Source organism: Athene cunicularia, assembly GCF_003259725.1.
Source record: "Athene cunicularia isolate RWA chromosome 2 unlocalized genomic scaffold, athCun1 chr2_part1, whole genome shotgun sequence".
Lineage (NCBI taxonomy): Eukaryota > Metazoa > Chordata > Aves > Strigiformes > Strigidae > Athene > Athene cunicularia.
The window spans coordinates 126,511,558-126,536,206 of NW_020799095.1; the positions used below are offsets into that span (position 1 = coordinate 126,511,558).

At 39.6% G+C, this 24,649-nt stretch overlaps 1 protein-coding gene across 5 annotated transcripts in view; it reads left to right on the forward strand.

Annotated features, from left to right (window-relative positions):
• LOC113476681 (Y+L amino acid transporter 2-like) overlaps positions 1-11,514 on the forward strand; it is a 28,504-nt gene extending 16,990 nt beyond the window's left edge. For 4 of the 5 annotated variants that reach the window (XM_026842546.1, XM_026842545.1, XM_026842548.1 and 1 more), the window contains 7 exons: positions 1,889-2,033; positions 3,008-3,131; positions 3,889-3,992; positions 4,305-4,401; positions 5,811-5,960; positions 7,782-7,965; positions 8,694-11,514. In XM_026842546.1, the coding sequence (XP_026698347.1) occupies positions 1,889-2,033; positions 3,008-3,131; positions 3,889-3,992; positions 4,305-4,401; positions 5,811-5,960; positions 7,782-7,965; positions 8,694-8,785 (896 nt within the window). In that variant the 3' untranslated portion in view covers positions 8,786-11,514. The remainder of the gene's footprint in view (positions 1-1,888; positions 2,034-3,007; positions 3,132-3,888; positions 3,993-4,304; positions 4,402-5,810; positions 5,961-7,781; positions 7,966-8,693) is intronic. The other variant, XM_026842549.1, reaches the window with a different exon arrangement.
• Positions 11,515-24,649: the final 13,135 nt, after the last annotated feature.

The following is a 24,649-nucleotide window of genomic DNA, read 5'->3' on the forward strand; positions in this document are numbered from 1 at the left end:
AAACAAAGGTGGGGTTTCGTCTTCGGTTTAGGAATTGTCTTTTTCTCATGCTGAAACTAGCTTATAAAACCTAATGAGCATGATTGCTTTTCTGTGTTTGCTGGCCTTCTTTCCTTGGCTGCAGTTCTAATGCATCAGCTGTTAGCTACACCAGACTTTAAGAGAGCTTTTTTGTTTACCTATTATCTGTGCATGCCAGTTGTCACTGGTTTTGTTCAAGTCTAAAGAAACCTGAACAAATGAACCCAGTTCTAAGGGCAGGAATGTGAAGATGCAGAGGAAAAACATTGCTTAAGGGCCACAGTTACATAAAGGAGTAGTTATGCTCATAAAGCTGCAGATTTTCCGAGTTGCCCTCATAAAGTTGCAGTTTTAGAAAGGTGTGAGTCCATGATGTCACCCCTATAACAGTTTTGCCCTATCCTCACAGTGATAAATTTAGTCATGCGTTCAAATAGTCTCCCTCAAAATTCTCAGCCCACTTGCTGGCGTATGGCTGTCATGATGTGGTTTGGCCCAGGGGCTGTTCCCTCTGCTCATGCATCTGCCAGGTCCTTTGCATTACTCCATGGGGTCACAGAGGATAAAGGCAGAGAGGAAACATTATTGAAAGGAATGAAAACTGCTGAGGCCTTTTTGTGGTAGGTCTCATCTTTGATTTGTTTAAACAAAACTGAGCACTTAAATAAAGACTGCGAGGAGGAATGATGTAGACCTCTGGAGGAAATTGTGATTGTGTCAATGTGTTCTTTTAAACTCCACAACTGTTTTAATGAAAAGAACAGTTATGGCGTTTTAGCCCTGTTGTGTTCCTTCTGGTGTGCTCAGATACACTTATTGTTTTAAAACACTGTGAATGTATCTGATTTTGAGAATGAGCTGTCTTTAGCAAAAAAAAGCTTTTAGGCTTTTCTTGGTCCTTTTGGATTTTTCTTTTTTTCCTTCCAACCATTTTCTTCCCCAAAGTGTGTGTACATCTCATAGCTTCACCTTCCTTGGTTCAGTTTCCCAGTAGTTACTGCTTTTTAAAGACTGAATTGCTTTTTTGGTATCTGTAAACTCCTTACTTTAACCACAGAGTGAAATTGTTTAATTTTACAACAGACCTTACTTTCTTCCCTAATAGAGGTTTCAGCATGTTTCTGTCTTCCTTAATACTTAACCCACTTCCATTTATATTAGACAGTCGACTTTCCTTCTGCAAACTCGCTAAGGCCTTTCTTCCCCTTTCCAGAATTGAAATGAAGGCTCACACAGTTTCATTAACATTTCATCTGTTTTGCAGCATTCTGCAGGTTGTTGTCTCAACCTATTGAGATAAACTAGAGGAGAATTTTGAAAGGAAAGATTTTACAAGTCTCCTCTCTTAATTTTGGGGAACAACTTTGTGGGGCAGAGTATCCCACTGAGAACTATGCCTCCGGAAGTTCCCCTCCAGTGGCGACTAATTCGTCTGGTGAAAACAAAAGCACAGATATGAGGAAGAAATTTGAAACAGATTCAGGAACTGAAATTTGCTTTCCCAAGTGACTCTGCCTAGCTGACAGGGTATAGCATGGCCTCAGTATGGCTCCCTCCTTCGGTAGGCTAGACAGCAATGACAGGATATGAGGACACCATGAATTCTGTTAGAATTACACAATTCACTTCTAAATAAAAAATATGGGAAAACATCTGCTGTCTCCCTGTACAAGTGTAGATGTTTGAACATCTGACTGAAACTTTCCTATTTGTCACGTGAAAATATAACCTGTGTGCTTTTAGAATGAATCCTGGATGCGGTGGGATTTTATTTCCTTTTGGTTAGCTGAGACTTCTAGTGCAGTGTCCTACATCATAATCCTTGAAATGTAACAGGCCAGGCAGTTGGTACCTTCCATTTGTGCAGGAGAAACGGAAAACCTGAGAGCTCCATTCGAGGGTTCAGCAACAAACCCAGGGATGATCGCTCTGGCTCTCTACTCTGCCCTCTTCTCCTACTCAGGATGGGACACGCTCAACTACGTCACTGAGGAAATGCAGAATCCTGAGAGGTAAATGTGTATTTTTCCTTTGAATGACTGAAGTGTCCTGGTAAGGAAGGTGATGGCAGGACAAGCCACTCTGTATTTGTTTATGATTGGAAATTAGTCAAACTATTTTTTCTGTAAAAACCTTCTTCATTTCAAAAGAAGGACTAAGTATGAGAATTCTTCCTGATTATTGTCCTCACTCACGAATTGTATCACACTAATAAATCATTTGTCTGCATATATGTATTTTACACCTTAAGCTTCAGACCGGAATTTTTGAAGGAGGACAACAAATCCCTCCTGAAAGCAGGGAAAAGTGTGGATCCATCTAGCCCTCTAAAATTCCCTACCTCTTTTCAGTCAGACAGAACAATTTTTTTTTTTTCAGGACTGTTTTTGCCACCAGTGGAGTAAGACTGTGTCAGGTTATGAAGATCATGTCATCTTCAACATTACTGTTTCTGGGCAGAATGTTTAATTTTGTTAAAGATAAAAGGTTAAGTAAAAAATAAAAAATTCCACAGTAGAACTGGAAATATAATCTTCCCACAAGGTTGATATCCCTACAGAAGGAGTTGTGTGCCTCACCTACTCAGACTGATACAGTCCACCTTGTCTTGGGACATGCATAGATTATGAATCAGGAAAAGAATGCTACAATTGAGAAGACGTCTAAGTGTGCATTTAAATCTCCTTGCTTAAGTGCTCTCTTAAATTGCTTCATATAAAGACAGTATATAAAATTTACAGGTATAAATGTACTTTTTTTTTTTCTCTAAAATTTGTGACAAACCTACAAGCAGCCAACTAAGCTGCTCATGGAATTGTTCCACACATGGCTGCACATTATTTTGTAAATGCATGATTACAAAATGATGGATTAGAAAAAGTGTTGGAGGTATCCATTCACAAATGTTTGAATTTGGGAACAATCTTCTGTTTAAATATTCCTTGTTTAAAGAACATGAAATAATTTTGACATTTTCCTTTTTCAGGAATCTGCCACTTTCCATTGCAATTTCAATGCCTATTGTGGCTATTATTTACTTGTTGACTAATATAGCATACTACGTAGTGTTGGACATGTCAGCTCTCCTCACGAGTGATGCAGTGGCTGTGGTAAGTTGTGTAAAATAATTAAAACAAAAGTTACTGTATGGATTACACTGCAGAAAAATCTCAGGTAGCATACTTCTTGGCAAAACAATTGAAATATTTCCTTGCTGAAGATTGCTTTGTTTTAAACTTCATTTTCATGTAAGAGTATCAGTATGTTAGAAGGTGCATACAAAGAATATAGCCAATAAATCTGCTCTTGTAAAATCCTATTAGATACTCTGTAAATCTGTCTCCTAACAGTACTTCATCGTAGAAGATGCTTTTGCCAGGCCTAGACAGAGAAGAGCTATGGAAAGTCTGGGTGGTTTAAGAACCAGGGGGTTTTGCTATCATTCTCATGTACAGTGTGTGATGTTTAATGCTGCAGGATCACAGAATATTTTCAGCACAAATATATGCAGTGAAATGCTTTTTAAAACCTTATACATATTTTAGACATATGAACAATTATAACTCATGAATTACTACAGTCAGGATTTGTCAGAATACATTAAAGCAAATACATCTTCAGTTATCTCATTGACTTTATCTAGGCTTAGAAAATTATTTTTTAAATATTTTTTAATGTATCTGCTGTTTTTACTTCGATACTGATCAGTTTTTCCAAATTCTAATTTTCCAAGTCAATATCAGGTGTCATAAGAAAACATGGGCTACGACACTGTATTTGGGCTGGTGCGTTTTCACGAGAGTTTATCAGGATTTTCCATATGCTTAACATAATGGGCCTCACTATTATTTTCTTTTTCTGTTACAGACATTTGGCGGTGAAACCCTCAGTTATGCGAAGTGGATAATTCCTATAGCAGTGGCCATGTCTTGCTATAGTGGCTTAAACTCATCAATAATAGCAGCATCTAGGTATGAAGTATAAGATTTATTTTAAATGATTGAAAAGGAATAATTTATTCTTAATCTGCATTCTTACTGCTGCATTGTAAAAGTGACACAGTTAATTTTTGCCATGTCAAGTTGTTAATTTGTGATAGAAGGATTGTTACAATCTGACGTGTCTTTCTTATGGTCAGCATCAACTGGAAACTAAAGCCACTTGACAAGAGCAGCATTTACAACAGAGTAATAAAAGAATTAATGCTGCTTTTTTTGGAATGCAACAAACTGTTCCTTGGCTACTGTCTGGCTGAGTTTTCTTATTCTTTTTTTTTTTTTTAGACTTTTCTATGCTGGAGCCAGGGAAGGACACCTCCCTGACAGTCTGAGCTTGATTCATGTGAAATGTTTCACACCAGTCCCTGCTCTCCTCTTCAATGTAAGTGACAGCCCAGCCCTGTGCCTGGCCAGGGCAGCCAGGGGCTCGGATCCAGGGAGTATCACACCTCACCTCCATCCAGTGCTTCTTCCAGGCTTCTCCTGCACTGAAGACATCTTCCTCAAATGCCCAAAGTTTCTAAAACTCATTGAGGGGGATGAGGGTGTTATTTTGTCTGGTGGTATTTTATACAGTGGAAAGAGAATGGCTTGATTCACATTCATATGTTCTCTGAACAAGATTAGTGAGAAGTACAGTAGTATTACTTGGAAAACAGAGAATGGCTGAATATGTAATAGTATAGACCAGAGTTGTTTAAGTCGTTATGTGAGTTTTCAGAGTGTCAGTGGAGAAGAACATGTCAAGAACATCTCTCAGACTTGGCTATAGGCTGATTTTCTAGAACTCTAGTTATCCAGAGTGACAAAGCACTTAAAATTAAATTCCTACCATTGGATGCCTATAGCAATATTGACTTTTTCCTGCTGTCACTACTCAAATGAATCTTGTGACAAAAAATTGAGGAATCATAAGGCATAGAATTAGTGCAAATTATTTTAATAATCCATAAATCTAACAGATTAAATTAAGAGGGAGGATATGCACAAACAGAGAAGGTAGAATCATTCAAAAGGATTTCACTGCTGTTCATTTGAACATGTATTTCATTTAGTGTCTTCCATTGCCCTGTGCTATTCATATGGTTTATGAATAGCTTATCATGCCCGTCCTGTTTGACATCAAATACTTTACTAAATAATCCCATTATGAATACTCTTCTCAGAGGGATATTTTTTTTTTTTGCACCAGTAAGATGAGCTATACTCTTAATACACCACCATTCTCCTTTTACTCAGTGGACTTGTTTTTTGCTCACCTATTAAAACACACATTGAATTCCTGATGGTTTAGGTCTTTCCATGCAGGCAGTATAGCATACCTGCATACTGCATAATTTACTCTAATGGTCTCAAAGTGTGAGTGGACTGTGAGAGCCTCCAACAGTGAAACTAGATTAAAAGTTTGCTTTCAACCTAAAGCCAGCCAGAAGAGCAGAGTAAGCCACTGCCTTCTTAGCAGCCTTCTCCATAGCACAGCAGAGTCTGGGGCTCCTCATCTGGCCTTCCTAGGAGGGTTTCTTGCTGGTGCTGAAACATAACTTCACAAACTCGACACCTCTTCAGCCAAATGTGTTGGTCTCACTGTTATGTTTAAGGAAGAGATACCAGCATGTTTCTCATAGCATATTTGCAGATTTCTCAGAGTTTTAAGTACATCCTTCTTTCAAGAATCTGATGTGCTAAGCCCAGACAAGTATGTCGGAAACAAGGTGCTTTATAATTTTACTACCTCTTTATTTTATAAGACATGTCTTTATTTTCACATTAAAAAGACTTTATTATCTCTAGGGCTTAATGACTTTGCTTTATCTCCTCGTGGAAGATGTTTTCCTCCTCATTAATTACTACTGCTTCAACTACTGGCTCTTCGTGGGTCTCTCTATTGCAGGACTAATATATTTGAGATATACCCAGCCCCGTAGACCACGACCTATTAAAGTAAGTAAAGAAGAGAGGAAACAAACCCTAAATGCCAACTAATGCATATGTTTGTGATCCTTAATACCAAAACCATAACATTGCCTGTACGTTACAGACTATTTATCAGCCATAGAAATCCTTGCAACATATAAGATAAGAAATGAAGGAGCAAATTCCATTTGGGTTTCCACAAGAACATCTGTTCTGGTATTTTTGCTGTGAGGTTGAAACAATATTTACCATTACTTTTTCCTTTCATTCAACCTTATAACTATATTTATTTTTAAATAAATAAGGAATAAAGGAATGCCTGAGATTCTCAGCCTATCCTGGAACAACCCCCTTTTGTATTTTTCACAACGGACCTCAGTAGAGCTAGTAATGGGGGCTCCCAACACTCTGGTCAAACTTACATGACCTAATAAATTTATTAAAATCCCTCCAAAGCCCATAAATGCCCCAAAGTCTGCACATGCAAAGGCTTGAATAATCAAATGCATCTTGATAGTTCCCTCACACTGCATAGTGGTTGTAGACAGTAAAATTCAAGTTTAATGACTGACTGTAGAAGAGTGTCTGCTATCAGTTGGGAGAAGAAGACTGCACAGAAGCAAAGCACACCTAAAACTTGTTTCTAGTTTTAATCCAGTGACGGTCCAGGAAGCAGGAATGGAAGTCCCCCAGGCACAAAAAAACATGCAGTGACTCCCATTTCACTGTGCTCTGTTGGCTCCATGACCTGCATTTCACCTCTGCAGTGATGCAGTAAAAATTATGAGAAATCCAAATTAACATCCAATCTAATTTCTTCCTTGTCACTCTCTTCCTAATTTAGTGCACCATTTTTACCAACACATTTTTTTCCATTTAAGTGTAACATCCATGGACACATGGTTCAAACAAAGGCATAAAATATTCTAAGCACCTACTGCTAGTAAAAGTTTCCATTCTTACAGAGCAGACCAAATTTTCCTGAAGCGTGTTCACACTTAAAACTCTCCCCCAGAATATGTGGAAGATAAAGATTAAATCTTGCCTTACTGGCTATTTTGCTACTAACTCTACTAAAGCAAGGATTACAGCCAGATTATAGATAATGACTGTTTAATTCCTATCAGCATTTGTCAGTTTAGTCAGTGTCACAACTCTGCATACACTTTTTCCTTTCCTGTGATGTAGCAGTTGGTTTTCATCAGCTTACATTTTTACCCTTTGTAAGGAAAAAGAAGTATTTATACCAGTAAACTCTCAGGAATTTCAGCTAGTATTCTTGAGAAGGCTCATTACTACAGGCAGTCAAAATTATTTTAGTGAAAAATAAAACCAAAAAGAGGTTACTGAAACTTTCCTTACTTGTGGTATATTTGTTAAGAGGCCAGGCAGAATGGCTGTGAATCAGTCCATTAGTTCTGTACCATCGACATGGTAATTGAAAGCTTAGTTGAGTTAGTTCCCAATCAATATGACAATTAAATATCTGCAATTGAAGTTAGAGGGAAAATCACCCATTACTGCTCAGTTTTAAAGTACTTCTTTCAAAGATTGATCTCTTACTAATTGGAAACTAATTGAGTTTGTGCAGGCCTGAAAACAACAAAATGGTCAGATCCTCAGGTGTATGTCAAATAAGAGGCTCTCACTAGCATACACAGAAGGTAGCAAATTCTACTGGCTGTAGACAGTCGAACGAATCAGTACATAGTAGTCATATAGTCAATAGCTATATTTTTATTATTGACATGTCTAACTTTAATCTGCAAAGCCTGACATCTTTACAGTAGAGTATTTACTACATCTTTTAATAAATGTTGGAATTATTTTTTTTTTTTGTCTCCACAGCTTAACCTCTTCTTTCCTATAGTATATTGTTTATGTTCCCTTTTCCTGGTCATAGTTCCTCTCTACAGTGATACAATCAATTCCCTTATTGGCATTGGTATTGCCCTCTCAGGCATTCCTGCATATTATTTGGGAGTATATCTGCCAGTTGAAAAACGACCTAAATGTCTACAGTGGCTCTCTGGTAAGCAGCATCATCTTATCCTAGTCAGTGTAGCAAAATTCTGAATGTTCTTTCGGAAGAAAGAAAGAATAATTTTTTCCTATAATCCTTTTTATTTATGAAGTTTTGTCATGCTTTTCTATACAGCATGTCTGAGATCATTTGCTTCATCGCGTAGTCCTGAGAACAAAACCATGCATACCTGTACAAAAGAGTCCTGTATGTGGATATAATATGGTCATCTAATATTTGTGGTGTTGAGACATTTCAGTATGTTGGCTCAATAAAAGCCATGTAGGATTGTGAAGACTAAATGCTTGCAGTTCGATATTCCAGAAGGCAGAAATACCAGGACAGCATTGCTTCACATTCTGTCAAACGAATGGAATATCTGAGTCGGAGAAGTCCGTGCATCTGCATAAATTATGAAATAATGAATTATTGGGCTGAAGGGTAGTTTCCACTCTTCAGATTCAGGCAGTCTTGAAAAGCAAAACTTTAATACTTTTATTCAGTTTGAACTCAGCTATTAAGCTGACAATTCAATGAAAATGTTGATGAAAGTCTGATTATACAAGACTTTTCATTTAATTATTGAGCTCCTTTTGCCTTTAGCTACTTATAACACGTGCTTAATCCAATTGATTAAGGTGTTCTAGTATCTTTCCTCGTGCTTTCAAATCTGAATCCATATATTTGTCTAACGCATATTATAACTTTGTCTCATACATTTTTGCTATGTATTACAGCTACAACAACAAAATATGTTCAGATGATCTTCTATTGTGCTCTGTCAGACCTGGACATAGACATGGAAGCTACAGCAGCTAAGAGTAAATAGAGTTGCTTTGACACTGAGGGTTGTGCCTTGACATTTCCTATCTGGAGCAACTTTTATCATCTGAAGTTCTCCCCATGTGTTCAGTTACACTAAAGCACTGACCATGTACTATGCATCAGTTTGATATCTGTTAATTTGTGCTTGTTTTATAAACCACTCGTGTTTTACAGGATTTTTTTAAAAAATGTTTGTTAATAGTGAGTTATCATGTAACAATTTCAAACTACAAAGCACTGTATGAACAAACATTTATTAGTAGATAAGTGCTAAATATTATATTAATTGCAAAATCATAATAAAAAGTATTAGGTCTAGTCACAATTCTAAAAAATAAATTGATAAATATAACAAAAGACAGACCAGGTATTTGCAAGATTCAAAACCTGAGCTGGGAAGTAGAAGCCACAGTGTACTTATAAAAATATAACTAAATTCTTAGCCAAAGTAAAAAATATATGATTCAAACTGGTAGACATGCTTTGAGTCAATGTAGTATTAGTGTTAAACTACTCTAATGCATAATTCCTGGCAAACATAGTTTACCAAAAGGAGAAAACCAAACAATATCCCATATTTATTACTCTTTTGCAGAAGAGGTGTTTTCAATGAAGAAATTATACCATTGTAACTGAAGTACTTTTGCTTTGCAGCAGAACAACCTGCTGTGGAGCACTGTAAGGGACCGATTCATCTTCCAGGTAGTGTACGTTGAGGGAAAACACGTTTTCATAGTGTCCATTTCTTGCCTAGAAACATCATAGATGTGACCCCATGGATCATATTAATTTTTTCCATGGTGGAACTTATTTAAGATATTCACAAGTAGAAATTAAAATCTATTGATGTTTACAAAACCTCTTGAGCCCTTACTGAACCCATCAGGCCTCAACAGTTTCTGCTGTCAAGGTAACCTGCAGGTCTCCTGCTGAGCATGCAGAGAGCCTCCAGCACCAGCTGCCAGGTCTTCACCTCATGTAGGTGCCTGTTGCACAATACCCAGCACAGGCACATGCACTGTACAAGCACACCCACCATTAGGTGCCATGAAATAAAAGGGGAGTTAAGAACTAGGACCATTCTCGTAAACATTAAGTTTTTCAGTGTGGCACACAGGAATGTGCAACTAGTCCTAATTCTTACCCTTCTGAAACGGAAGAGACAATAACTGTCGTTAGAAAAAAGTCATCAGCCTTGTGACCTAGACCATAAAAACAGCTGCTCCAGTTCTAATATGGTTTGTTGATATGTAGTACTGTTTGTTATCCTTGTTGGCAAGTCTTACTTCCTTTCTGTAATTGTATTTGAATATAACATCATTGTTTCTAATTTGAGTTTCATCATTCCTATTCAATTAACCTCAATTAAGGTAATTTAATCTTTTACAAGTCCCTGTAGCTTTTAGCATTATTGTCTTTTATTGATGTCTGCCCAGAGAAAGAGCAATGGAACAGGCAATCATTGCTCCTTACTCTCTCCATTCCCTTCCCATGTTGTAAAGTCATTTGCAGGATTATAATTTCGTGCATCTCCAACACAGTGTTTGCTGACAGGGCACTTGTGAAACCTTCTATTTGTGTTTCAGTGCCATCTGCTGTTGCAGTTTCTTTTCTGCAGGGTTTTCTTTTCCTACAAAGTATGAATAATAAAAATGCACTAAATTAAGGAAAACATTACGCTGTTAGAGATGCATGTTTTGCTTTTTGGAAGCCACAACTTTCAAGCACTAAAATCACAAGTATCGCAATCACAAAACACAAAGAGGAAAGATGACCTGGGGTGTAGTTTAGTTTACCCAGCTCAGAACATCCCCATGTACTCTTCACATGCACAAAGAATACCTCTGTTACACTATAGCACCATTTTGATCCTGCTCTACGATTCTATGGAAAGATTGTGTTTTCACCCCATCTTTTACAAAGCACTGGTAAACAACAGAACGTGGTCCCAGACTGCATCAGGGCACAAAGAGAGGACATTTGGCAGGTACCAAATTAAACATGACAGTCTTTGCCCCCACAGAGGTCAATGCTTGGCGCTGAGCTATATGTCACACCGAGACAGCACTACAGGTAGTGTAATGAGGGCTACAGGCTAAGATCCTTTCCACAGAGAATTCTGAGCCGAGAAACTTCTTTCTTTGTCTGTTTTTTGCCAAAATCTGGCCTTGAATGAATCTGTTAACTTTTGCAGCATGACACAAAAACCTTTGTTTTCCTCCTTTCTGGACAGAAGGAAAGTAGTAGTCAGATGCAAGGTTATAAATGTGAATGTTATTGAAATTCTCTATGAACATTGGAATCTCAGAAATATTAATGTGTTGATTTTTCACTCCTTACAAATAATACATGTAAGTTCTTGTCAAATACCTAAAGCAAGTCATAGATGATGAAGTGTTTAAATACATAAAACTTTGATCCTTGGAAAATGCTGTAGTTGTGTGGGTTCAAAGCATAAAAATAGTACTGTGAATGAAATTTGCCCTGCCTTACATCTCACAAGTTGGTTTACCAGGAGAGCAACGAGACTCTAACACTTATTTGTGTTCTCTATAACACAACAAAATAAGTATTTATGGAAGCAAAAATTTCTAGTTACTCCAGGTGGGACTCCTCACTGCAGTTATGAGCAGTTCTTTACCCAAACACTTTCTTGTTCTAAGAGTAAACACAGTTTTCTTACATTATTCACAGATGCTCAATTATGCAGTCAAACAATAAACAGTTTTATTTTTTCAGAGACAGTCTTGGCATCCAGGCTAAGTAACTCATCATTACATAACAAAATATTTTGGCATCTAGTTTGTCAGCTGGCATCTCTGTGGTGGAGGGGACTGAGGTATGGATAACACTGGAAGCCTTTGGAAGACATAGCCTGTGGAGGTGCAGGCTGCGCTGCAATGTGTAATGGGATCCTGGCAGGCTGCAGGGACAAGAGACCATGCAGAACAGCCCACATGCAGAGCTGGGGAGGGTCCTTCAGGGACAAGAACTGGAGCAATACGGTACTTAGGAGTAGTACTAGCTCTTTAGGAATCAAGAAAATAAAACGTTCTTGCTTTTTATGAAGAATCACAGTTCTTTGACTGAAACTAGGAGAAGAAAATTGATAGCAGATTGCATTTCTGTGTCAGCAAAGAAAACAGAAGTTGGTGTTGATAAAAGAATGACTATCAGCCACAGAAAGCTTGAAGATGCCTGGACTTTGCATGAGCCTGAAGATCTGTAAGGGCTGTCGTGTGTTTCCAGGCTACAGAGGTGAAGAAATGCCTTCACATGTTAGGACGAGGATATTGAAGTGTGAAACAACCTGACAGATGCAGGACCTCACACTGGGCCAGGCCAGAGCTCTGTCACAGGATGAAGTGTCTTTGTCACATGTGTGACTTGAACTGAAGACACTTCCTAAATATCTCTTCTTGAAATTTATCTTCTTTGTGTAACAGGAACTTTAGAATTATTATGGGACGATCTTTGAATCTGTAGTATTAGATCTGTCAAGTCCCCATTCTCTAGCTGATAAGCTATCAGGTTTGGTAAATATTTCCATTATTTTTCTGCAGGATTGATTTTTGCCTTACGAGGAGTGGCAGCCAAGCAACTATGTGAAGTGCGATAATTTTGCAAGTGGCTCAAAAGCTCTAAAATTTAAATAAGAAAAAGGTAAATGAGGAAAATAAAATGCAAATCTGAATAAGATGCCACACAGTAAGGTGAGAATAACTTCTTTGTCTTGTATATCAGGAGCCTGAAAATTAGAAGTACTTAGGAACACACATTTAATGTAATGGATGTCACTGAAAAACATGAATGGGTTACCGAAATGTCTGGTTATAAGCTTCCTAGAAAGGTCAGTATTAGAGTCAAAAGAAGGGAATGGAATTTGTTTTACATGACCATGGTTTTGAAACAGGAGAGGTCAACATTAAAGCAAATGATTGTGAGACAATCCTAACAGGAAGAATAAATGAGAAGGAATTGGTTCATGCTACAATTCAAAAAACACAACAGAAATTAGTAGCTGTGTAAAGAGCTGGTCACCCAAAATGTGCTATCTGTCAAGTGATGGAACTGAATACACTTCAGCATAGAAACAGAACAAAGATTAATTCAGCAATATATTTACATACTGCTCAGAAGTGTTAATTTCACAGAGCCAAAACCAAGTGTGAGCCATACCTTCTGGAGGAAGGACAAAGAGTTTGAACTGGAAAAAAAAACTGCTTGAGACTGTTAAGGAACATTTTACCTACATGCACAAACCAGAAAGAAAAAAAAAAAAAGAAAAAAAAAAAAAAGGAACATACACTGGTTTAAAACTAGTATTTTCTTCCTCTTTAGAGAGGAAGTGCAAAGAGTCATTTAGAAATAATAAGAAAGGCAGATTTGATGGTAATGACCATAAGTTCAAGGATAAGCTGCTGAACAAGAGGCCTCACCCATTCAGACATGCTTCTGCAGCACAAAAGAATTTTAGAACCTACTTGCAGTGACACAGTATGTTCTCGGGTCAAAATATTCTCATTATGACGATATTACCTTATTTGTGATTAGCCATTGCACTTGCCCATACCATCCCATCACATTAACCTGCAAATTAAATTCACCTTTCTCTTGTTACCTTAGGAGTTTGATCCTGTCTGTCTCAGCTTGTGTTGTGGTCAGGAAAGCAGAATTTAAAATCTCCAGCGGAGTTACATTTGACTCCACAAGGGGGAGAGCTCCTTTGTTTGAGACTCCAGGAAAGAGAGCCCGTTGTTTTGACACCCGCTGCTCAGAGCAGCAGAATCGGAGCGATGTGTATATTCCTGCCCATAACAAAAGCCCTGAGAAGGACAGACTTAGCTCGAGTGAAGAGTGTCAGCTACATATTCCGAATAACGCTGTACAACAGCCTGCTGCAAATGCAAATGAAGATGAGGTCAAAGTTCAAACATTCCTCCTTCCTGATAGAATTGCCTTTGTGTCTGTAGAAGAAGACAGATTTTCTCATCCTGGCTGTTTCCTATATATAATAGCATATATGAATAGTTAATTCAAAAGGATGATTAACATCCTTTTCAGAACTTCCCCATTAAGCATAAATAATAAAAACCCTAATAATAGCTAATAGATAATTATTTTATGGAAAAAAAAAAAAAAAAAAGTTCTGTTTGATTGTCTGAGCAGTTCTCCATTCTCTTACTTTCCTTTTTTCTTCTTCATCTATTTCTCAGATAAAACCTGTGAAATCTCCAAGTCCCTCTGCTGTTTGGTAGTGAAAAAATATTTATAAAGACAGCCCTTGGAAAACACAGTTCTTAGGTCACATCAGTTGCCTGTTGACCTCCTGCCCATATGATGTCAGTCCATAGGCAGCTATGGGCTTTGTTCTATATATATTTGTTATTTTTCCATATCACTTTTCAATTCACTTATGCTTTCACTGCCTTCACGAGTAATCCCTTAGCTCTGCCCACTTAGTGGAATACCAAGCCATCCTTGCCTTTCATCTCAGTTTATGATATCCACCTGCTGCCAGTAATTCTCTGGATACATTAAGGTACTCTGAATTAGTTTCTGCCAGTAATAGTTCTGAGTGAATAATATGCACAGAGCAGCCAAAATCTCTATAAGCAGTTGCCAGCAAAAGTTAGCAAGTTGAGAAGGGTATACAGGTTTCATATTCCTTTCTTCATTTTGCTTATTTTTCTCTCAGGCAGAGCACCTATATTAGTTGCAGTGCTTGCTTCAAATTTGTATACTGGCATACTGACTTCCCTCCATATATCTCAGTTATTCATTCTTCAAAATGTGTTAAGTAGTAGCAGACTTGACAGTGTTTCCACTTTCTGTTCATGCCCTCGTTTGTCAGCTGTGCAGAGTTTCTGACCCTGTGAGGTTGCTTGCTAGGCTTGGCTAACAGCATGGTGGCACTTGGGTCATTTATAATAGTATCACCTTACACCCTTGCACTGCACAGGCTTTGCCTCTTCCTTCTTCTGTGGGACACAAATTTCGGCAGCACTGTTTGGACCCTCTGCATCTGAGGAGGAAGTTACTGATGCTGAAACAATTCCGGTTGACCCAAAATGTACCTCTTCACCTTCTGTGTGAACTCACTGCACTGAGCACATCTGCCCTGGCAAGAGTCGCCAGTGAGCAGGATTTATTCCTAACATTCACTGTAACTAATAGATGAAATCCCAGATATACTAAATATTGAATTGAGACCTAAAATCATTAAGGTGTTTCTGCTTTTCTGGGACAGTGCAAATTACCAGACTTCATGTGTGTTTTGGTACAAGTGATCTAACTTTCTAAGAGTTTTGAGGTTTTTTGGAGAGCAAGGTTTATTCGGTAATCTATATAATCTGATTCTTGTTCCAGGTAAGAATTTGGCTGTATGACAAACTTTTCAGAGACCATTGGACCACTCTCAGGGTCTGACCAGCCTTAGATGTTGCTGTAAACTTCCTCTTTTGGGGATCTCAGGAGCAGCAAAGCATGAGAAGTGAGGAGATTAAAAACACTCTAGAACAAAAAGAATGAAGATATTTCTTCTGTTCAGTAAATGGCAATTATTTTTTCCATAATAAAATGCTAAACCAAGAAAATCAACCAAGTACCTTCCACACTCAAAGAATAGATTTATTCCTTAAAAAGACAGGACACTAGAAACCAGGTAAGATCAAACTGCCCAGGAGAGGTTCACGGAATCACAAGGAGAAATGTGACCGTGATTTTATCCCCTCTCCTCTGTTAGACTGACTTGTCCTCCTACAATTTATCAAGACAAACATTTTTATTTCGAATGCAGAAAACATTTTCTTTTACAAACAGCTTCACAAACAATCTAGGTGCTGCCTGGGGACTAGTCATGTAGTAAATGACTGCCAAAACAGGTTTAAAGTGTGGGAGTGTGGGGCAAAGAAAAGGATCCAGGAATCTCTTTTTACTTTAAGGCATTTCACAAGCTGACTACATGAAGTATCTGGTTTAGTGAGTAATTATGAGAAGCCTACTACCATGGTATTGGATGCAACCTGCAAATAAACAGCATAAAGATTGCTAAAAATCATGCTGGCTTTACTGGAACTATTCCAGCCTTCTTCAGTCATGCATACGCTCAAAGTAATTTTATTTTAGGTTAGGGATGAACAATATTAACTGATCCTTACATATCAATATCAATACATATCAAAATTGGTCTGACCAATTCACAGTGTATGAAAAGTATTACAGTCAATGGATATTTGTAATTAACATTAAGTGAGGATTCATCCATCTTTCCTTTCTTTATTTGACAAACAAGATGGGCATTTTTCTTAAGTCTTTCTGTGTTTATTAACTTACTTTGCAATGGACAGTAATAAGAGAAGAATAAACATCCCAGTGTCTCTCCTGGAGAAGCTTGGGCTGTTCTGACAGGTTCAGTGAATCTGTCATGGTCTGTCACTCTCCTCAGTGTCTCAGTCCTACCACATCTGGAGTGAAAGTGCTGGTGCTCTCTGACATGCCAGACATCTCAGGGGAGTGGACTAAGTTTGTTCAGTTGTGTCTTGATTTTTTAAGAGGTAGCCTTTTGATCCCCCCTGCTTTTTTCCTAGTTCCAAATGTCCCCATTTCCTAATTATATGGACCGAGCAAGCTTTCCAGCAAGTCCATCAACACCAGCCAAGCTGTTGATCAGATCAAAATTCCTGTAAATTGCCACCCCTTTACATCCTAAGTGATGTTGCACAGAAATTAAATGAGCATAGCTGGATCCAAAATATAAGGATTCATAAAATGTACATGAACATGGCTACATATTGCAGCATTGAATAACTTTTGATGGTTCCTCAAACAGCCCATGCTGAACTCTCTGAGAAGACACTAATAAACTTTCCTTTATGTCTTGGATGCCCTGAGAGGTCCATAGGAAGAGCTAGGTGCACCATGAGCTGCTGTCATTATCAGCCTAAAGAAGGGCAAGTGAAAGGTTACAGTATCTGAGTGAGCAGTAAATGCCCGCCACATAAAATTACACAAAGCCACATTTTAAAGGTTAAATACAGGAGCAAACCTGTTATATTTCTACTTTTATGAATGGATTTCCACTTAGAAATGCTGATTTGATTTTACATATTGTCTAGATATGCCACTGAAAGCTATGTCATACTTAACAGAAAAAAGAAATAGAATAACTCTCTTTTCAGGGCAGAATGAGGCATGAAGTAGAAGGGGAAAAGAAACAACAGAGGGGATGCTGGGATTTGCTGAACAGTTTTATGACCATTTGCTTGCAGACTTCTCAATGTGCCCAGTAAGTTAAGCTTTCTGATGAGGGTTTCTCAGAGATATAGTCCACTATAGAGAAACTGTTTCTGGATTTCAGTTATTTTCTTGTTTTTCCTTCTCCTCAAGCCCCGTCTCTTTATGTTGTATATATTATACTTCCATTGCAAACAACATGCAAAAAGGATGAGGGCACAGCCTCAGGTACTGGCTTCAATTTAATTTTCACCATGGGGTTCACCTTTCTCAAATGAGGAAGTATGGGTCATTCACAGAGCTTTAAACTAGACTTGAAGGGGGAGGAGGTAATTATCATGCTTGCCTGTGACAAGACAACACACAAAGGTTAGAGGGTCAAGGGTGCTAGGGAGAGCCCTCAGCCTGTTGCTCTGAGATGCTGGGTACACTGGAGTGCACTTGAAGACTTACAGAGATGAGCCAGGGGCTCCTGAGGTAATTAAGAGCCAAAAGAGAAACACTGGTGAAATACCTCAAAGTAATTAAGGTATGTTCCTCTAAGAAGGTAACATGGCCAACAGTACAGCTGAAATGCCTCTACACCAATTCACACAGCATGGGCAACAAACAGGAGGAACTGGAAGCCACCATGCTGCTAGAAAGCTACAACCTAGTTGCCATTACTGAGACTTGGTGGGATGAATCCCATGACTGGAGTGTGGCTATTGATGGCTACAGGCTGTTCAGATGCAACAGGCAATGAAGGAGGGGAAGAGGGGTTGCCCTGTACATCAAGAAATGGGTAGAGTGTGAAGAGCTGTCTCTGAAGAATAAACACGAGTAAGTTGAAAGCTTATGGGTAAGAATTAGAATGAAGGCAACAAAGGGAACCTTGTGGTTGGTGTCTACTAAGGCTACCAATCAAGAGCAGCCTATTGATTAAGCCTTCTTACTCCACCTACAGGACTCATTGTGTTCATAGGCTCTCGTCCTGCTGGGGGACTTCAACCACCGCAACATCTGCTGGAATAGTAGCAAGGTGAGCTGTAGGCAGTCCAGAAGACTCCTGGAGTACATTGAGGATAGCTTCTTAAGCCAGGTAATAGCCCAACCAGAGGGGATGCAATACAGGACCTGATGGTTACCAATGCAAGTGAAACCATCGGTGACAAGATTGGAGGCAGTCTGGGCTGCAGTGATCGAGCACTGGTGGAGTTTACAGTCCTGAGAGATATATGGGACAGGCAAAAAGTAAACTCAGGACCCTGAATTTTAGAAAAGCAAACTTCCAACTGTTTAAGGAGTAGTCAGTAGGACCCCGTGGGAAACTGCCCTCAGGGACAAGGGAGCAAAACAGACCTGGCAGATCTTTAAGGACACTTTTCATAGAGCATAAGAACTCTCGATCCCCATGTATAATAAATCAGGAAAGGAAGGCAAGAGACCATCATGGAGTCAAGACCTGCTGGTCAAACTAAAGGGTGAGAAGGAAACAGGCAGTGGAAGCAGGGACAGATATCCTGGGAAGAGTATAGGGATGGTCCCTGGTTGTGTAGGAAGGCCAAGGCGCAGCTGGAGCTGAACTTGGCAAGGGCTGCAAAGAATAATAAGGACTTCCACAGGTATGTCAGCCAGAAAAGAAAGGTCAGAGAAAGTGTAGCCTCCTCCCCCCACCTCAATGAACAAGCCTTCACTGGCAACCTCTCTTCACATACCTCTAAGTGGATGGACTGCAAGATGGGGACTGGGGGAGCAAAGTCCCTCCCACTGTAAGAGAAGATCAGATTAGTGACCACCTGAGGAACCTGATGAGATGCATCACAGACTCCTGAGGGAATTGGCTAACGTAGTTGCCAAGCCACTCTCCATGATGTTTGAAAAGGCATGGCAATCATATGAAGTCCCCAGTGACTGGAAAAGGGGAAATATTACAGCCATTTATTAGAAGGGTAGAAAGGAGGGCCCTGGGAACTAACAGCCTGTCAGCCCCACCTCTGTTCCTAGGAAGATCATGGAACAGATCCTCCTAGAAGCTATGCTAAGGCATGTGAAGGACAGGGAGTTGATTTTGATACAGCCAGCATGGCTTCACCAAGGGCAAGTCGTGCCCAACCACCTAGCGGCCTTCTATGATGGAGTGACTACAACAGTGAACAAGGGAAGAGCTATGGATGTCATCTGTCTGTACTTCTGTAAGGCCTTTGACACTGTCCCCCACAACATCCTTCTCTATAAATTGAAGAAGTATGGATTTGATGGGTGGACTGTTCAGTAGATGAGGAATTGATTAGATGGTCACATCCAGAGGGTAGTGGCCAATGTCTTAATGTCTGGGTGGAGAACAGTAACAAGTGGTGTCCCTCAAGGGTCTATATTGGGACCAGTACTGTTTAATACCTTCATCGATGACATAGATAGTGGGATTGAGTGCATCCTCACCACACTTGCAGATGATGCCAAACTGAGTGGTGTGGTTGACATGCCTGAGGGATGGGATGCCATCCAGAGGGACCTGGACAAGCTTGAGAAGTGGGCCCATGTGAATCTCTTGAGGTTCATCAAGGCCAAGTACAAGGTCCTGCACATGGGTTGGGGGAACCCCCAGAATCAACACAGGCTGGGGGATGAAGGGATTGAGAGCAGTATTGAAGAGAAAAACTTGGGGGTACTGGTGGATGAAAAGCTGGACATGAGCCAACAATGTGCAATTGCAGCCCAGAAAGCCAACTGCAACAAAAGAAGGGTGGCCAGCAGGTTGAGGGAAGTGACCTCGACCCTCACCCTCTCTAATCCACTCTTGTTAGACCCCACCAGGAGTATTGTGTTCAGCTCTGGAGCCCTCAGCACAAGAAAGACATGGACCTGTTGGAGTGGGTGCAGAGGAGGGACACAAAAACGTCTGGAGGGATGGAACATCTTTCTTATGAAGAAAGGCTGAGAGAGTTGGGGTTGTTCAGCCTGGAGAAGAGAAGGCACCAGGGAGACCTTTTTGCAGCCTTTCAATACTGAAAGGAGGCTTATAAGAAAGAAGGGGACAGACTTTTTAATGGGGCCGATAGCAATAGGATAAGGGGTACTGGTTTTAAACTAAAAGAGGGTAGATTTAGACTAGATATAAGGAAGACATTTTTTATGACGAAGGTGATGAAACACTGGAACAGATTTCCCAGAGAGGTCACAGGTGCCCCATCCCTGGACACATTCAAGGTCAGGTTGGACAGGGCTCAGAACAACTTGATCTTGTTGAAGATGTCCCTGCTCACTTCAGGGGGCTTGGACTAGATGACCTTTAAAGGTCCCTTCCAACCCAAACTATTCTATAATTCTGACAAATGTACATTGCCTTTCTTGCCTAAACTCTTTCATGGGCTTAGCCAGCTGTGCCTGTAAGATCTGTGTTTGAGTTAAGGCTGAGTTCTCGTACAGTTCAAGCACACTCAAGCCACTGTAGGTGGTTTTGATGTTTGGGGATCTGAGATGTAACCTGTGCAATGACAAGTAATTCATCTATCTCTTTCTAAGCCTCTGCTATTTAAAATGATGGTAACAGGGGTTCTTCACAGCATGATTGTTTAAGCACGTTCCTTAAAGATAGGATGATGCTTAGATACTTCAATAAGACTTTAGTATGTACTTTTTTAGAGCTGCACAGTCTATAATACATCAGACAGACTTTTCTAAACCTTCATGTAATATTTAGGCTATAGCTTTGCATTAATTTTTCTGGTTGATGTCAGCTGAATTATGGAAAGGCTGTGAATTCCTCTTTATTTCAAAAGGTTTTAGAATAACAGAGATATTATTTCACACTTCTGAGTGTTTCTAGAAGGAAGATGAGGTTTGGGATACCTAGAAATTCAGTACGCACGCTTTCAGTCCCCATGCTGCCTCTTCTGTCACTATGGAGAAGTCTGTGGAAAGATACTTCTCAATACAGAGACTCACACAGCACTTAAAAAAACTAGTCCCAGACCCAAAGCCTTTCCGCTTTTGAGGACATTCCAGCAGCAATCACCTGGGAAATGAGGAGTGAGATGCAGGGAAAAGGCTGTTCCCCTGCAGGACGATGCTGTTCTGCTGTGGCAGGTCCAGGATTACGAAGGGGAGCCCGGGTTAGCTGCCTCCCCCTGCACTGCCATCCGCAGCACTTGGGCACATCCTTCACCCTGCTTTCACTAGACAGCAAAGTTTCCCTAACTACACGCCTCTCCCATTTCTCAGACAGGGAAAATGATGGGAGGGGGGTGTGTGTGTAAACATCATCATCTTACACAAACTGCAGTCATTACAGTCCTACAGTTTCTCAGAGCTCTGAAAAAACACCAGCATTGCCATATGGTTTCTCCCGCACCAGAGGTTTTACATCCTATTGACATCCATGACATGTCTAAACCAATACTACTGTATTACTTAAATTCCAGGTTAGAGAGAGGATGAGGATTGACAGCAGGTCAGCCTCTCATGAAATTGGGACAGTGTATCAGCACAAGCTAAGGTGGGATAACACATCCTCCTGAATACAGATCAGCCTATCCATTTCTGCTGAAGGTTCAGAACAGGGCGTTAATGCAACATCAGGTCCTTAGGGCAAAAAATCTGTGACTGAGTCACCTTCATGCCTCCAACACCCTGGGCTCAAGCAGCAGTGTTTTTCAGTTGCCCTGTGGCTCTATCAAACTGTTTTAGCAGAATGAAAAAGGCTGTTAACACAGACATGGTCACTAGGAAAAAAACATCTGGGAATAATTTCTCTGTGTGAAGTAGGGCCAGGTTAGACATTTTTGACCCCTAAGTGCACTATAGGGAACTATCAGAGAAATGCTGTGCTCTTGTTGATCACATGCACCAGAGCAGTCCTGTGGTACCACAAGCATCTGAGGATAAATGACAGATCAGAGCTCAAGATGATAGCTGGGTAGACCAGGCAGCAGCCGCGCTGAGGATATGAAGCTATGTAGGAACATGGAGCCTTCTGCACAAACGGGACAGACACTCAGCATCCTACAGCCAGAACAGGAATATCCACACTCTGACATCTACCAGGATATAAATAATCCTAATTAAGTAACTCCTGCATTGATAGGCTTGGGGCTGACAGTCCTTAAGTAGTGTGAGCTGTGCTTGTGCTGTTCAGCTTTGAGAGAGTCAGCAGGGCTGGGCAGTGCCCATAGGAGACAAGGGAGGACAGCAATACTTTCCTACTGGTATTGTCTTAACTTACTGTTCAAAAGTAAAAAATCAGGCTCTCAAATTAATAAGCCTAAAAAACCCCATGAGATCTAAACCAGCAGTGTTGAATTATTTTCTGTCAGGCCTATTAGCTTCTCTGTTTGTACTTAAGTCACATTTCAAACCTTCCTTTGCAATAATGAGGCACCGAAAGGCTGTTTGTTCAGATAGGTTTGTTCTTTTATTAGTTACTTTTTGGTTTTAAAAGGAGAGAGTACTACAGAATCGAAAGATTCAAGTTAGAGTTTAACCAAAAACACTGAACAGTTTAAAGTGAGGAATACAATGAATAGATTTTAACAACTACCTTCCTTGTCAAAGTCTGAAAGGAAGGCAATCAGAGGTGCAGCTGTGGTCACCCTGCAGTTTCCAGGTATGGCTGATGGGCCCCTTCTGGCCATACATTCTCAGCACTGCGCTTCACCTCTGCATTGAAGTCCTTCCAAACATTGTCACAGGAGCACAGAGAGAGCCAACAGTAAATGAGCTGATGTGGAACCACGGAATAAATCATCAATGGGTGTGCAAAGCACAACAGCCATCTTTCTGCAACAGCCACGCTAGCAGAAAACACACACAGATTTAAGAAGGCCTTATACCTGGTTTTTTTCCTTTCTCCACACACCAGCACTTTACTTCTCCTTTTCAATTTCTTTCCCTTGCTTTTTTTTTCCTCTACTCTTTCCTATTTTACCATTTCACTGCCAAAATTAGATTCACTTCAGAGTTATTTTACTATATACAACAGTAATAAGGACAGCAATTTCTTTTCATTGCCTCCTTTTTCCCGTCCTCCCCCTCAAAATTTGTTTTAATGACTTGTCCTAATTAAGTTTGAACAAATTCTTTATTATGATCCCAGATTTTCTATGGTGTGATCACTTAACCTGCAAATTATAATTGTATAATGTAGACTGATCATTATATTTGGTACCTGTTACCCCCCTTTTAGTCTTCATTATAGCTTTACACTCAAGGAAGCTAAGACAGTTCTGTTTCAGGAATAAACAGGATACACTGTCCTAAAAGAACCATGTTTGTCTTCCAAATGCATATTGCTTTCGTATAATTTCTTTAACTTTTAAAAAGAGAATCTCATGAGTGATATCTGGCTAAGTGTGGTAAGAGTTAGACCACAGTTTGAAATAAAAACAATACTTCTGTGTTTATTAGAAATGGACCAAAAATCAAACCAGTGTTTGTGGGGTCAAAATGACATATTCTAGCTGAAAATTTGACCAAAGATATTTTCAAGAGGCAGCTCTGTCTCACCATTGCCTTAGTAAATCTAGTCCTCTTCACTGAAAAGATGAGTAATGGATGGTACAGCTCCTGCCTTAGTAAATCTAGTCCTCTTCACTGAAAAGATGAGTAATGGATGGTACAGCTCCCCTTGCAGTAACTTAACTTCCTTGTAGCATTCCATATAATGAAGAGAGCCATTTGGTACCCAAGCTGATGGTTTCATAGGAATGCCCTGCAATGCAGATAAAATTCAAAACCAATTGATCTGAGTTTGCTCTAGAAAGGAAAGGATAAACAGAACAGTGAAAGAAGGCTCTAGAAGTCCTGTGGGTTGTGTTTCAGAATATGCATAAATCCTGGATATGTAAAGCTTCTTGTCCCTGCAAGGCTGGTTGACAAACATCATTAAAAACTACCACTTCTTTTTCAGAAAAGTCATGCTTCTGTAAAAAGGTTCAGATATGAAAAATAAATCTAGTAATCTTCACAGAACCTGGTTAAAGTTTTAATTGGTGAGCATTTAAGATTTTTTTCTTTCATTCACTCTGAACTCAGGTAAAGTGGTAGAAGAAAAATTACTGAATTACAAAATTATTTTAAGCTGTGATATTTTTTAATTACCAGCACATCACTGATGCCGAATAAAAATAGAAACACATTTTCATCTGCTATAAATGGCAGAAGTTAATACAAATTGACACTCCTCTGTTGCCACTTAATAGTCTGTATAACCAAGACGTGAGGAAGTAATTTACAACAGTTTTTATTTTTGTGTTAGATTACTTGGAGTATCTCATGCATTCCCAATAGCACCTGGAAAACAGCTTAAAGGTTTTGAAAGGTTATTGACTTAGTGTGTGTACCTACAGTCCTTTATTGACCTAAGACAATAGCCAGTAGGCATTTTGCTCTGATTTAACTCCAAACTTTTTTCTTTATCAGACCTAGCGTGACAATTTTGCTCTGCATTCTCATTCATGAGAGTATGCCTGTATTTTATATTCCTGTCTGTATTCACTCTTACAAAGTGCAGATTTGCCAGTGGAACAGAGAGTTGCAAAGGCCTCCTACAGCCTTCACCAACATGTTTCCAGCATCAGGAGTCTCTTAGTTCTGCATAGGCTTGATTCATATGGGGCTTTACCTGCATACTGCTACTGAGAAAGACGGTTAATCC